This window comes from Zalophus californianus, chromosome 2 (assembly GCF_009762305.2).
Source record: "Zalophus californianus isolate mZalCal1 chromosome 2, mZalCal1.pri.v2, whole genome shotgun sequence".
Classification (NCBI taxonomy): Eukaryota; Metazoa; Chordata; class Mammalia; order Carnivora; family Otariidae; genus Zalophus; species Zalophus californianus.
The window spans coordinates 128,742,537-128,756,570 of NC_045596.1; the positions used below are offsets into that span (position 1 = coordinate 128,742,537).

A 14,034-nucleotide genomic window follows, 5' to 3' on the forward strand; every position below is an offset into this window, starting at 1 on the left:
ATATTTTGATTAGAAAATGGTCCTCCCTCTGGGAGGACACAGCACAGGCGTGGTTTGGCCATTGGTCAGTGCCTTTGTGGCATCAGAAGGCGGCTCTTCTTCCTCCAGGCATCTTGGAGCCAGAGCCTGGCTTGGTGAATCAGAGAGCTGAGGTCAGGCCCTACTCCTTAGGCTCTTCATACACAGCTGTACTCAGCAGCCCTACGTAAATGAAGAGAAGGAGCCAGATGTGTGACAGTCAGACAAAGAGCTTCCCATGTGGAGGAAATAGCAAGTGTGAAGGCCCTGAGAAGGGGGTCAAGCCTGGTGGGCTTAGGGAACACAAAGGTCCCTGGGCTGAAGAACCGTTACCAAAGGGAAGACTGGTAGAAGATGAGGTCAGAACGGTGAGGAGGAGCCAGATCTCACTTCCCTGCAGGGCAGGGATAGGAGTTGGGATTTTATTCTAATTTTATAGGAAACCACTGGAGGGTTTTGTATATAATCTGAATTGTGTGTGTGTGAGCGTTCCTCTATTTGCTAAAGGGAATGCTGCCGAATGAATTCTGCTTTAAAAAGGTAATTTTGGCTGTTGTACAACCAGATGTAAGGGGCAAGAGCAGAAGCAGAAAGACCTGTAGAAGGCAACTGTCAGAGTCTATGTGAGGGATGAGGCACTCTTACATCGGGGTAGTGGTTGAGAAAGGCTAAGTGTGGGGAATATTCTGGAGGTAAGCCCCACAGGACTTGTTGATAGATTAAAAGAGTATAAAGGAAAAAAGTATTATAGATGCCCCGTTGGCTTTTGGCTTGAGCAACTAGGTAGGTGGTACTGTAGTGGACTAGAAGTTAGGAAGACGGGAGATGTGCAGGTCTGGTTACGTAGAAGCAAGAGTTTGGGACATGTTAGGTTTGGGATGCTTATTAGACCTTCAGGTAGAGATGGAAATATGAGTGTGGACTTTGGGTTAAGTCTAAAATTATAACTTGGGACTCATTAGCTGATAGATATGATTTAAAGACTTGGGACTGGATGAGTTTATCCAGAAAGAGAAAGTATAAAGAGCATCAGGACCAAGTCATAGAGTACCCTTATTTTTAGAGGTTGAGCAGAGAAGGAAGGGGCTGCCAAGCCGCCTGAGGGGGGATAAATGGGCACTCAGAGCTGTATGTTGCACACGTCAGAAGGGCCATTCCAATGACCTAACATGAGGTACCTGGTGATGACACTGTCCTTTGGAGAACGAACCAGTTTGCTAAGTGATAAGCATCATTTCTCTGGAGCCATCAGATCTTTTTTTTTTTTTTTTTTTTTTACTTTTGTTGCTTTTATTTATTTTGCTAATTTAACTGATATAAAATAATGCATCGTATTTTAATGCACTTGTAAAATAAACCACCTGCTATTTTGCTATTTTTCCCTTGTTATATGAGCATTCTGTTAGCATCTTTGCAGCTGGTTATTGTTAATGATGATGGCTTACTTTCATTTTGGTTTTGGTTGACTTTTCCTTTTTTTCACTTGGGATTGTTTTTAGCTATAAGTAACAGAAAACTTGACTACAGTGAGAAGGGGGTTACTTCTGCTTACCCAAACAAGTTATCTAAAAGCAGATGATCTAACAATTCCATAGTTGCAGCAAGGCTCCAGACTTCTGCCTTTCCAATCCATTATCCTCAATGTGTGGCTTTCTTCCTCAGGCTTGCCTGATGGCTGCAGACCTCTGGGCATCACATCTATATTCAAGCAGGAAGAAGCGCACAGAGTAAAAGACCTGTCGTAGCTGAGCTTACTCCTTTTCATGATGAAAACAAGAGCTTTCTTTGAAGCCATGCCAGTAGAGGTCTGCTTATATCTCATTGACCAGAAATAAGCCAAACAGCCATGCCAAGTTACAAGGGTGACTGGGAAGATGACAACTTTTTGTTTTTTGTTACGTTTTGTTTTCTTTTTTGTTTTTCACTCATGTATCCTTCATTTAATCACATTTAAGCCTTTAGCGTGACCACATTCAAGGCATCCTGTATAAATCACATTCTAACCTACCTTTAAAAATTTTGTCTTTAATTTCTTAGAAATGTATTATTTATTTATTCATTCATTCATTCATTTGGGCATGGAGAGAGAGTATGAGCAGGGGGAGGGGCAGAGGAACAAGCAGACTCCCCACTGAGCAGGGAACCTGATGTGGGGCTCGATCCCAGGACCCCGGGATCATGACCCGAGCCAAAGGCAGACACTTAACCAGTTGAGCCACCCAGTCGTCCCCAAAATTTATTTTTTAATGAAACTTTTATTTTTAACTTTAATTTATGCACAAAATTTATCTTTTTCATTGTACAGCCTTATGAGTTTGGAAAACAAATCAGAGAGAAAGATGATGATTTTTTTGAAGATTTTATTTATTTATTTGACAGAAGAGAGATACAGTGAGAGAGGGAACACAAGCAGGGGGAGCGGGAGAGGGAGAAGCAGGCTTCCCGCGGAGCAGGGAGCCCGATGCGGGGCTCGATCCCAGGACCCTGGGACCATGACCTGAGCCGAAGGCAGACGCTTAACGACTGAGCCACCCAGGCGTCCTGAAAGATGACTCTTTTTAACTGTGAATACTGATGCTTGGTGTTTCATAATGGAAAAGGACCATTCCTTAACACAACAGAGTCATTTGAGAATGGCAAGAACCCTTATTAATGCACCTAATCAAGGCTTCCTGGGATGAAATGAAATGGAATAAAGTTAGCGAACGATGAGTCCCCTTAAGTCAAGGGGACAATTTGCCTCTTAAGAGTACCTGATCATAACCACTAGGTTTCTGCCTTCCTCAAGAGCCATCCCTTCTGAGCATTTCCTTCCAGCGAAGATGAGGCTAGGATCCCAGCAAGGATGGTGGTGGTTGTTTGATGAAACACTTGGTTTTGTTGTCCTGATTGGGGTGAAGCCCAAAATGGTTGGATAGCAAATAGCTGGTACATGCACATTTTCATTAAGCATTCCCATTTCCAGCATGTCTGAGTGATAAATGATCACTCAGATCAGGTAATACAAATAATTGAATATCACTATCAAATTTACCATATCAAGGAAAGGTCTGGCATGTCCCAACAATGGGAATACACTATAATATCATTACTAGCATTTATTAAGCCCCTATACTAGATGCTTACCATATAGTATCTCATTCAGTCTTCACAACCACCATATGACCTGGTGTGTTGAATCTTCTCTGGACTAGAGACAGATGGCCTTGACACTTCACTGTCAATTTTATGTAGAATGTGTTGAGGTGTAACTCACATTTATAGACTTGCTTAGTTTTCATCTATACTCATTAAGAATAAAAACCAGGGTGAAGTAAGTCAAAAGCATGGTCAACATCTTATATGTTTTTAAATTAAGTGTAGATTTAGTCAATTTTAGGTGTGTGTGTTTTAAGTTTTTAAAGATTTTTATTTGAGAGAGAGAGAAAGAGTGCACAGAGAAGGAGGAACAGAGGGAGAGAATCTTCAAGTAGACTCTACACTGAGTGCTGAGTCCAATGTGGGGCTCATGACCCTGAGATCACCACCTGAGCCAAAACCAAGAGCCAGACGCTTAACTGACTGAGCCACCCAAGTGTCCTTTTTTTCTTTTTTTAAAAATATTTTTATTTATTTATTTTGGGAGAGAAGTTTATTTATTTAATTTTATAGGAATCTCTACACCCAGCATGGGGCTCCAACTCAGAACCCCAAGATCAAGAGTCGCATGTTCTTCCAACTGAACCAGCCAGACACCCCTAGGTGTGTGTTTTTTAAAAAAATTTAACTTATGTAGATCTAATTTAAAATTGATTAACTCTAGTGAGGTATCTCCTTAGTGCCTCCTCCCTGCTTTAGTTTTGTGTATATAATTTGCATAGAGTTAATTCATGTTTACAATAATTTTTTTCAATTAACATTATCTCTATGTACTTTTCCACAACTTTGCCACGACAACTTGGATATTTTTCAGCCTGTCTGGGCTTCAGTTTCTCCTCCTATAAAATCAGGCAGTTGGGCTATTGTTGAATAGCCAAAATTTTTCCAGCTCTAATATTCTGTGACAATTGCATATTTATTACCTACAGGCAAATAATGGAATAAATGACAAAGGAGTCTTCTTTGGAGAACAAGTTTACTTCAAAACATGGATGCTACTTAATGGACCATAACTTTCCTGTTGTTCATGAGTCAGCATGAAAACTACCTCCAGAGGAGGCTAAGTAGGTCAGATTTATCTAAGAAGACAGCTGTGTAATCCCGTCTCCCTCTCCAGCCCCATGGCACTGCTGATACATGCTGCTGGCTTTTTGAACAACAGTCAAATAACATTACCCACTTTGGAAAGTCCACAAGACCACGACCTGAAAATCAAGCTGGCCCTTAAAAATTTTCAGGAGGAGAACAAAATAGAGCTCTTTTTACATATGGTCCCCAGCAATTTTCCTCTATCTTTTAAGGCACTTTCATAGATTCTGTAATACCAGTCAGTGTGGGCAAGACTTTTAGTAAAAAAAAGTAAAATAGTTTAAAAATAAGAAAAAAAATTAGTAAAAAAGTTTTATACCATGACTTTTTATTAAGCCTGTTAGGTCATTAAAGTTGGCTTGCTTTCCCCCAAGTCATAAGAGGGCTTAAAAATACATATCGTAAATAAATAGGCCAATGAGAGAAATTTCATTTAAAAATAAACTTTGAAGGTGCAGTTACTGTCTACTGGGGCTATGCAAGTATTTTTGTTTTTGTTTTTGTTTTTTTGTCAGAAGAGGACCCCTTAACACAGTGGGAGAACCTTCAGAGCTCAAGGGGCAAATACAAACCCAGAGAAGTAAAACGAAGGAAAAAAGGGACACATCAGAATGGGACCCAAGATCCTTGCCATGGAAAGGAAGATGCCGGCAGGGGGCACAGGGAAAAGGCAGGCAACAGAGTGAATACTGGAGGTGTTGAAGTTGGATGATGCATAGTGACTTCCTTGGGAGAGCGAGGATCCATGATTGATTTAGTCCTTCTTTGGCATCTGTCCTGCTATTTGACCACTGCTTTCCCATTGTCTAGACTGTAAGGCACCAGAAACAATTAAATAGAGGATCGATGTAAGCAGACAGGTGTGCCCCAGTCACTTCCCGGCTTTCTTCTACACTGCCCATATTCTCTGAATTTCATACAAACTACTCTGGAAGCAGCAAACTAGTTAAAATCTTATGCCTGCCAATACTTCCAGGCTTTGCAAAGCGATTCCTGAATAAACCTTTGTGATATCGTTGGCAAAGGCATGATCTTAAACTTAAAAGAGATCTCAGGCATTAGACGTACTTTTTGGTTATAGGCATCAACTAGTGAGGCTAGAAAATCCATTCTCAAGTATTATGTATATTATCCAGTTAATGTTAGAAACGGGCAACTGACCACGTCCTCGAGACCTCAACCATGTTTCAGAAGAGGCTGGCTGGACTTTGCAGTATGAATCCTCCGGGGAGTTATCTGCAGGGTCTTTGAAGCTATAAATGCCCCCAGGAAGAGGCTTCCCCACCTGTCACAACCTGGACCGTCTCCACGGAGGCTGCCGGGCACACCACCGCCACGCCTCGCTGAGGTCAGCCTCTCGGGACTTGGGAGAGCTCTTTTTATTCTAAATTACAGACTTTGCAGCCACCGGATATCCTCGCTGCACAACTGGCAGTAGCCATGTGGCTGCACTAGCGTTTCCTGACAACCACGGCATTATTTCCACTAATATCCTGTCTGAGGCCTCTGGCCGGGCGACTCCCTGCTCCCCGCCTCCTACGCGGCCCCTCTCGCTTTTGGGTAACAACCCGACTGTGCCCGCGTGCCCAAACAAAGAGAAAACCATCCGAAAGTTCCTCAAATCGCACTTGGCGACAGTGGCCTGAGCGTCCCTCCCGACAGCTCTTCAGCGACCCCGTCACAGCCGCAGACAGTGCCCGGGGACGGCCGATTTAGGAAGGACGCGGCGGGGCGCTGAGGGGCGGGCCCGCAGCCGTGGGGTCCGCGCCCGGGCGGGGCGTCCTGGGCCGCCGCGTTCGCATTGTCCACGTTCCCCCGCGCCCCGCCGCGTTCCGTCCCTCCCTATCTGTGGCGCACACGCGCGCAGAGCGAGCGGCGCGCCCGGGGCCCGAGCTGCAGCAGCAGCAGCTGCGGCGGCAGCGCCGGCAGGGGCGGGGCGGGGCGGGGCGGGGCGGGGGCGGCGCGGGGCGGGGCGGGGCGGTGCGGGGGCGGGCCTGGGGCGAGGCAGCCCCGGCGCCAGCGAGCGGGCGGCGAGCGCGGCGAGCACCCGAGAGGAGCGCGAGCACCAGCATGGCGGGGCTCCGACGCCCGCAGCCGGGCTGCTACAGCCGCACTACCGCGGCCGTGAACCTCCTGCTGGGCGTCTTCCAGGTCCTCCTGCCCTGCTGTCGCCCGGGAGGGGCTCAGGGACAAGGTCAGCCTTGCGCCGCTGTACTCGCTCTCCCTCTTCACCCCGCCCCCCCTTCTCTTTCTTTTAGGGAACTGCTGAAATCTATAAGAGGGCGAGGGGAGGAAGGGGAAAGGGGCAGGAGGAGGAAGGAAAGCGGTTGCAATTCTCGGCTGATAACATTTTCTGACCGCAGCGTCCCCTCCCGCGTTCCCCGCCCCCAGACAAACAGAAAGCTGGGCAGTCGCGGAGCTTGGGGACAGCGGCGCGGACCGCTAGCCGCACGCGCCCGGGCGCCTTTGTGCGCGGGCCCCGGGCGCTCCGGGCGCAGCCCCCGCTTTGTGTGGCGCGCGCTGGGGCCCCGCCGCGGCCCGGCTTCCTGCAGCTTTGTTCCTCGAGCCTGGCCGCCCGGGACCCATCCCGCAGACGCCGGCCCCAGATGCTGCGGGATGCGGAGCGCCGAGTGGCCGGCGGCGTGGCTTCCCCGTCTCCGTCCCTCGAGCACGGGAACCCCGGACCTTGCACGCTCCCCGCTCTCTGTCAGAGGGGCCGCCGACTTGCACCCCGTCCATTGTGTTCTTGTCCCCGGCCGGCATCTCCGGTGGCCGCCGCTTTAAGAAGGAAAGGGTGACTTGTTTCGGTGAGGCGGGTGCATGGGGGCACGGGAGGGAAACAGGAAGCGTTTCTTTTCCGTGCATTAAAACGCGGTGTGTTTCTTGGTGTTCGTGCAGCGATTGAGCCCTTGCCCAACGTGGTGGAGCTGTGGCAGGCAGAAGAAGGGGAACTCCTGCTGCCCACTCAGGTGAGGACGACCAGGTGACAGGGCGGGTGTGGGTGTGCGAGGGTGGAGCGGCCAGGAGGCCATCGCCCCCCCCCCCCCCCCCCCCCCCGCAGCGGCTCCGGCGCTCGGGCCACTTTGCAAGGCAAATAAACGGTCGGCCCGAGCCTGAACACCTGGCAACGGTGGCCTTTCCAGCCTCCTCCCGCGCCATGTGACAGGGCGTGAGTCACGCCCGCCCCAAGTTCAGGAGGTGGGAGCCGAGGCCACCTCAGCAGAGCCGCGGCCAGCGGCAGCCTTGTGCAGGGGAAGGGCGGGCCCCTCGGCAGGGCTGTGGTCCTGGGTGCGCGAGGGACGTGTGCCCTGTTCCCTAAGTGAGCTGGCGCCGTGTGCCCGAGGACAACAGGGAGACTGATTTCAGAAGTGTTAGTGAGTGGCACTTGCCGTTAGCGTTAAGCAGCTTTGCAGTGAAGATGGGACTTTAAAAGATTGTAGTCTTGGATTTTTTCCAAGTGCCTTTAATTCGTGTTAGGTACACCCTCTTAACAACTTGAATTTCAGGTTTTGGGGGTTCTTCCCCCCATTTGATACAAGGATTGCATGTGGAAAAATAATTACTAGCATTTCATTGAGAATCTGTGGCATCATACAGGGTTTACTTAGGGCTGAGGTAGCTACGGTGCTGCAAAGCGTTGTGTTGAGGTTTAACTTTTAATGTTTGACTGCAAATGTGCACATTTAAATATAATATTGTTGACTGCTTTTCAGCAGCAACTGTAGTGACCCCCAAATACTTTTTTCTGGAGAGGGGAGAGTTGAATTATAAGGGAGTATTCAGCTTGTGTGTGGTAATTTTTAAGATGTTCATTACTTCCCACATTGGTGGCAGCACTTAATTCTGTGTTGTCTCTTGTGGCTCTTTGGAAAAACAGGATGTCTAGCTATAAGTTCACGGCTGTGTGGTTTTACATTTGAGTTTCTCCCTCCTATGTGAAGCAGTGGAGTGCTGGTTTTGAGATACTCAGAATACTCACTTTAACCAGGACTAATGAATAACAGCTTCAAGGCAGAGAGGTGATTTTTAGAGGAAAATTTTCCTGGACCTTCCCTGAAGGCCAGCATGCTGAATGAGACCAGTCCTTTGAGAAAAAGCCTCATCGGGATGGAGAGCAAATAGTCTGTCCTTCTCTTAAAGGTGTACCCCAAAGGGATTTTTTTTTTCTGATTATAAATAACAGATGTGTATTGTGGAAGGTTTGGAAAATACAGAAAGATAAAAAGAACCACATAGAAATTGTTCATGACTCTACTGAGAGATCCACGTTTAAAATTTGACGTTTTTACTTTTTAAAAATATGGTTATATTTGTGTGTGTATCAAAATTGTTCAAAAGCAGCATTAATAACATTCTGGGCTGGAGACTGACTTCTGTGTTGTGAAGGCTGTCCTGAGTGGACTTCTGTGTCCTGGGGGCTACGAGATGCCCAGCAGTTAGAGCATCTCTGTCTCTACCCATTAGATGCCAGTGGCACTTTCTCCTCCCCTTCCCCCCAGTTGTGACAGCTAAAAATGTCCCCAGACATTGCCAGATGTCCCTGGGGAGGAAAATTGCCCCGGTTGAGAAGAACTGGTGTGTATCTATATGTATTTGCATTTTTTACTCAATTGTGGCCTGTACTCCTTACTGGTTAGTGTTGGAAGCCAACCCAGACAGAAAGGAAAGGAAATTATAGACTCTTATTTGTTGCAGCATTAGCTGAAGATTTAGTCACTGTGCTCAGAGATGGAAATGTCAAGGCCTATGATATGATTAATGATTTTATTTATAGGCTTAAAAGTTACTTTATAAAATTCTTAATTTGTGGTTTTGTTTATATGTTGAATACAGTTTGTTTTGGTAAAAAAAATGCACACAATTCTGTCTTTCTGGAACACTCACTATAGAAGCATTTATAACTAAGCTGTTTTAATCAAAGCTATAATGAAAGTGAAACTGATATTCAAAATAATTTTCTAAATACTTCGTCTCTATATGTGTATCTTTTAGACACTGTTTTACTCCGCGTGTACCTGGGTGGGGATGGGGATATATATGAATCTGTCTATATCTATCTATGTAAACTGCAGGTATATATGCATGTGTATCTATCTAAACTGCATATATGCACATGCGCACATATGTATATAAACTGCAGAGCGTTCTGAAGAAAGTTATTTTTAGAGAATTCTCTTCAAAGTATTTTGACTTTTTTCCCACAAAAAGCTCCCCCTGTGTGTCATGGAGTCAGCTGAAAAGAGAGTATTTATAGGTGTTTTTTAAATTTGAGGGTTTCTGCTTAATTAATTTGTAGGTTGGATTTCTTTCACTCAGGAAGACTCCGAGGCAGCTGCGGAAGCTAAGATTTGTCAGTGATAGGTGAACTGGGAGCAGCAGAAGGTGTTGCATTCAAAAATCGAATATTAACATTTGTCACCCCGAAGTATTTATACAGTTATTTGTTTTGGAAATGTTTTCTGGTGATTGGGTCTTCTTTTTTTTTTTTTCCTAATGGGTCTTTAAGTGATCAAGGACTAGAAAAATGCATCATTAGTAAAACCAAATACAATAATTGAATTTTTATAATCTTCCAAACCCTTTGGATAGGCTTCCAGGATTTGGCTCCGGGTTCCATCCCTTTTCTCAGTCTCTTCATCCACAAAATGGGGGTAATCCTCTGAGATCAGCAGTGCTTGAAGTATCTTGAACTTAGTAAGCACTTTATGTATGTTAGCTATTATTTTGGTGTACTTCTCAGCTGACTACTAGATTTGGTCACTGGAGGGCATGGGACAGCTTTCCTGCTTTGAAGGGGTTGAACCAGTGCAGAGAACTCAGTACTATTATATGCTCTACGGTTGTATAGATATGTTTTGTTACTTACATTTTTTTGTTATGTGCTGTTTTACGTGGTAAGATACTTGGTGTGGGAACAGAAAACATTCTTCCATGATGATAATGAGAAGGAAGAAAAAAAACCATGTGATTTTATTCTTAGATTTACAGAATTTTTCCTCTCTTCTGACTTTACTTCACCCATACTTCAATACAAAGTGGTGATGGTTGGGAACCAAACAAATGTTTTCATTAGCTTATTATCAAGAAGTGATGGCGTGTGTGCAAGATACTGCTCTGTGTACCTGCTCAATTCACCTTTAAGGTAAAAACCCTTCTGTGATGCCCTTGACCTGCTCTGGCTCTCGGGGCCTTCCTGACCTCATGTGTCGCTCCAGTCAGTCCTCTGGGATGCTCTGGGATGCTCGCTCCAGCAGGCCCCACATGTATCTGCTGAATGAGAGTACAAATGCTATTGCCCTGCTGTTCCCAGAGAGCCAGTGTGTCCAGACTTCTAACTTGGCAGTGGCACTGTTGTCATTTCTCTCTCTCTGAGTTTCTTGAGTGTCTGGATTTTTTTCTTTGCCTTGCCTGTGCCTTCTTGCCCTAACTGGGTTCCCTGTGAGAGAGTTTGGGCTTCTAAGCTTGGTGGTCCCATTGTGGCCACACCGTTCTGCATACAGGAGGCCTTGAGTAGCTGGCCCATGAGTTCTTCCTGGGGCAGGAGAGGCAGTCCTCAGTGTCTTGTCCTGTTTACGAGATTAATTTCAAAGATGGCTGGCAGAGTGCCTGAAGTGTTGATTTCCTATTATTGTTTTCGGGTTTGGGTTTTTTTTGTTTTGGGTTTTTTTGTTTTTTTGTTTTGTTTTGTTTTGTTTTTTGGTGTGAGTTCTAGCAGCAAGAAGGGCAATCTAGAATTTGTTCTTCTAATCCATTCAGACTTTGCTGAGATGAGAAGCCTCCCTCCTAACACCCCTGGTTAGATTTGGGACACTGACATTGGTGCTGAGTAGGAGCAACTGTTACTTGATAGAGAATCATGTTGGTCTGGTTTGGGGTGGCTAGGCTTAGAGCTTTTCTGGCCATGTTTGTTCATCTAGCAGACACTTAGCATGGGCCTGACCCAGTTAGGCCCCTGGGATACAGTGATTATAAATAAGAAAGTCTCTGCTTTTAAAAATCTCATGTCTTACCCCCTTATGTCTGAGGGTATAGGTAACAGAAACTGGTAGAAAGTGAAACAGGAAATAGTACATTGAGTATCTGAATTCTTTATTGTCTCAGCTACTGTGTTATTTAATAGCATCTTGCTCCCGTCAGTGAATCATTGACTGGTATTTGGAAATCTTTTTGTTACAGAGATTAATTTTTGGTTTAATCTACTTCCACTATCAACATAAAAAATAATACCTGAGTTGAATACCTAGCATTGTTTAAGCACTTTATGAGTTATTATTACTCATGTTAATACACTTCAAACTGTGAAGTGTTATGACTTGACTTTACAGATGAGGAAACTGAGGCACAGAGTCATTAAATAATTTGCCCAAGCCTGAAGGAATGTGGCACTGGTATGATTTGAACCCAGGAGGCGTTGAGCTTCAAAGCCCATGCTCTTGGCCACTACGTCACTGTATGTGTTTTAGCAGTCTCACCGGGGAAGTATTGTGGTGGTAAAGTTCCCGGGTCTGGGGGAGATACCTTCATGTTCTGTTTTGAGTTTGAAAAATTTGCTTCATAAAGTTTTTAAAAATGGTCATATCCACTAGTATTTTTGAAATTTTTGCTTAAAAAAATTTTTTTTATTGAGGCATAATTGACATATAACATTATATTACTTTCAGGTGTACAACATAACAGTAAGTCTAGTTACCCTCTGTCACCATACGTGGTTACGAAAAATTTTTTTTGGCTTATGATAAGAACTTTTAAGATTTACTCTCAGTAACTTTCAAATTTGCAATACAGTATTACTCACTGGTCAAATGCTGTACATTACATCCCCAGGACTTATGTAGTTACTTTATAACTGGAAGTTCGTACCTTTTGACCAACTTCACCCATTTCGCCTCCCCAACCCTCTTGGCTCCCCAGTAGTCACCAGTCTGTTCTCTGTATCTTTGAACTTGGTATTTGTTTTTAAAATATTTTATTTATTTATTTATTTTAGAGCGCGAGCAGGGGGAGGGGCACAGGGAGAGAGAGAGAATCTGAAGCAGAGTCCATGCTAGCACCGGGGCTCGATCCCACGACCTGGGATCATGACCTGAGCTGAAACCAAGAGTCAGAAGCTCAACTGACTGAGCCACCCAGACGCCCCTGCTTTTGTTTTTGTTTTTCACATTCTGTATTTGAGAGCGACCATAGGTATTTGTTTTTCTCTGTTTGACTTATTTCACTTAGCATAATGCCCTAAGGGTTCATCCATGTTGTTGCAAACGGTGAGATTTCATTTTTTTTATGGCTGAGTAGTATTTCATTGTATGTGTAAGTACACATATGTACATACGCATGTATACGTATATATGCACATACACACGTATGCACATCCACACGTACCACATCCTTATCCGTACATCTTTCAGTGGACACCTAGGTTGTTTACATATCTTGGCTGTTGTAAATAATGCTGCTATGAACATGGGGGTGCAGATATTTTTTTGAATTCGTGTTTTTGGTTTCTTCAGATACATACCCAGAAGTGGTATTGTTAGATCAATTTTTAACTTTTTGAGGAACCTCCATACTGTTTTCCAGAGTGGCCGCACCAGTTTGCTTTCCCACCAACAGTGGACGAGGGTTCCTTTTTCTCCACATCCTCGCCAACACTTGTTTTATTTCTTGTCTTTTTGATATTAGCCATTCTAACAGGTGTGAGAAACAGCTAGACTGTCTTTGGCTCTGCAGACATTTATTGAGCGTGTGCTGTGGGCCATGCACTGGTCTAGGTGCTGTAGATGTCAGGTCGAATAAAAGGCAAAACCACTGCCCTGGTGGAGCTTGCAGTCTAATGGAGGCATATAGATGGTAAATAAGAAGTAGAATACATTGTAAGTTCTTTAGTCTGTTAGAAAGGCATCAGTGCTATATGGTGGCAGACCAGAGGAAGATTCAGGTGGTGGGAGCTGGAGTTTTAAGTTAACAAGTTGAAGTAGGTCCCTTTGAGAAGGCCTCTATTTGACATTTGAGCCAACCCTCGAAAGCCGTGAGAGATTTAGAATAGCTAGTGCAAGGGCCCTGAGGCACTGCCAAGGGGGTGGGGTAGGGAATTATAGGATTTGGCTCCCGCCCTTTGAGAGCCCTGGTGGTGTCGGGGAGATAAGGCTGGTAATATCCTGAGATAACATTCAAGTGCTGAAATGTAGGAACTGAGAGGAGAGAGGAGGAACACTGTGTATTGGCAGAGTCTGTTAAGACTTAGGACTGGGAGGGCCGCTTAGAGAACCGCATTAGTAAGGGTGTGAATGGGACCTCCTCTAGATCCTTATTTGAGTGACAGTGTTTTTAAGCTGATGTTTTAAATGGGGGTCCAGAGCTCCTGATGAAGTGTGGCTGTAGAGATTGGGATGGGTATGTCAAGGGCATTTGACAGTTGCCCAGTTCCAGGTTAAGGAGCTTAAAGTACATCTGAGTAGCAGTTAGGGATGGTGGTAGGCTCTTGAGCAGAGATTAATAGGACATTGGATGCTGGGTCCATACCAAGTGGGTGGTAAGTCGTGACTGATGTTGCAGAAAATTGGTCTTGCAGAGACACAAGGGGTGGATTGGAGGTAGCAGTCTTAAACAGAGCAAAAAGCCCTGTCTGTGCCAGTAATGGAGGCCTGGGGTACTGATGGTATGGGCTGCTTTGCTGGCAGAAGGGATGGAAAAGAAAGCACAGGTCTGTACCGTAGTTCAGATGAGTGAGTGGGTCATTATGGCTGGAGGTGAAGGAAGGAGAGCAGTACAAGATGATCGTAAGGTTTGTCCATG

The 14,034-nt window shown here is 45.2% G+C and overlaps 1 protein-coding gene across 2 annotated transcripts in view; it reads left to right on the forward strand.

Annotated features, from left to right (window-relative positions):
* Positions 1-6,236: 6,236 nt before the first annotated feature.
* TMEM131L (transmembrane 131 like) overlaps positions 6,237-14,034 on the forward strand; it is a 159,314-nt gene continuing 151,516 nt past the window's right edge. Inside the window, exons 1-2 of one of the 2 annotated variants that reach the window (XM_027598880.2) lie at positions 6,237-6,439; positions 7,144-7,214. In XM_027598880.2, coding sequence (XP_027454681.2) covers positions 6,316-6,439; positions 7,144-7,214 — 195 coding nt within the window. In that variant the 5' untranslated portion in view covers positions 6,237-6,315. The remainder of the gene's footprint in view (positions 6,440-7,143; positions 7,215-14,034) is intronic. The other variant, XM_027598879.2, reaches the window with a different exon arrangement.